Source organism: Asparagus officinalis, chromosome 5, assembly GCF_001876935.1.
Source record: "Asparagus officinalis chromosome 5, Aspof.V1, whole genome shotgun sequence".
NCBI classification, from domain to species: domain Eukaryota; kingdom Viridiplantae; phylum Streptophyta; class Magnoliopsida; order Asparagales; family Asparagaceae; genus Asparagus; species Asparagus officinalis.
The window spans coordinates 92,742,187-92,743,537 of NC_033798.1; the positions used below are offsets into that span (position 1 = coordinate 92,742,187).

A 1,351-nucleotide genomic window follows, 5' to 3' on the forward strand; every position below is an offset into this window, starting at 1 on the left:
GCGATCGCCGGCGCCGGCGGCATGGAGGCGGCGGATTCGAGGTGTGACGGAGGAGTGGTGCCGAGGAGGGCCATTAAGCGAGCGCCCGGGTTAGGGTTTGGGTTAGGGCTAGGGTTTGGGCTCGGGGTTGGATTGGGGTTAGGAGGTGGGGGAAGAGGAGATTGGGGATAGTGAAGAGAGTAGGGATTTTGGTGGAAAGGGGGAGTTGAGGGGGGGTAAGAGAAAGGGCCATGGGGAGTAGGAGGGTAGAAATTAGGGTTAGGGTTAGCTCCTGTGTTAGGGTTTGGGGGATTAAGATTGCTAGGGTTTGGAGGCTTGAAGAGCTTCTGCATGTCGAAGGGAGGCGAGGGCTGGTTAGGGTTTCCGTTTCCAGCGGAGGACGCCATTAGAGGAGGAAGAGGAGGAGGAGGAAAGGGGGAAAAGATTTAGGGGTTAGTGCTTTGCTATCGTGCGCCGGGAGAAGCGGCGCAGGTTAAGGGATCTGGGGGAAGGAGATGAAAGGGAGGAAATGGGGATGACGAGTGGAAGTGGCCAGCAAGATGGGGAGAGAGTAGAGAAAAGGGAAAAGGACGATCACTATAATAAATAATTTGCAGTAAATTTGCTAAAAGGTCCAGGTTTTCTTGGGAGATGTAATTAGGGGCACACCCCCAACCACAACCTCAACCACACCCCCCTCTCTCATTTGTTACAGTGCACCGGACCCCACATAGAAAATTTAAAATCCCATGTGGGGCCCGGTGCACTGTAACAAATGAGAGAGGGGGTGTGGTTGAGGTTGTGGTTAGGGGTGTGCCCCTATCATTTTTCATGCAATTATATGGGGTGGTTTTGACTGAATAGACTAAAATGCCCCCAAATCCAGGTGAGCGGGTATGGGTTGAGCCAAGATCTGAGATTTCGAGTCATTTAATGACTTGTTAAAAAAGGGTGCTGCTACACGGACCTCAAATAAGAAACTCAAAGGAGTGACAGGTGAGGTGTCTCCCCCCTGAATACATGAACGGTGCGCTCATGCATTCTGTGGAGAGACACCTCACCTTTTATCCCTTAGGTCTCCTATTTGGGGTTCCTAAGGCATTTTTTATTAAAAAAATCAGGTAGTATACCAATACGAGGGTTGATTCTCCACGCTTTCATTTCAAACTTATCTCCTTCTAAATTTTAATATATTTAATTTAATTATTATATACTTAAAATTAAAAATTATATCTATTTATATATATTTAAAGAATGATCCAAGATTTAATATATTTGATTTAGAAATCATATTCACTCCTCTATACTTAAAAAAGAATCCAAATTTTAACATATTTAATTTGCTTTACTGTTTATGATATAGTAAATTATT

General features: G+C 45.4%; 1 protein-coding gene across 1 annotated transcript in view; it reads right to left on the bottom strand.

Moving 5' to 3' along the window:
- LOC109840185 (enhancer of mRNA-decapping protein 4-like) overlaps positions 1–554 on the bottom strand; it is a 12,375-nt gene extending 11,821 nt beyond the window's left edge. Inside the window, 1 exon segment of the mRNA XM_020408727.1 lies at positions 1–554. This exon segment is cut by the window's left edge and continues 17 nt beyond it. Within this exon segment, the coding sequence (XP_020264316.1) occupies positions 1–386 (386 nt within the window). The 5' untranslated portion in view covers positions 387–554.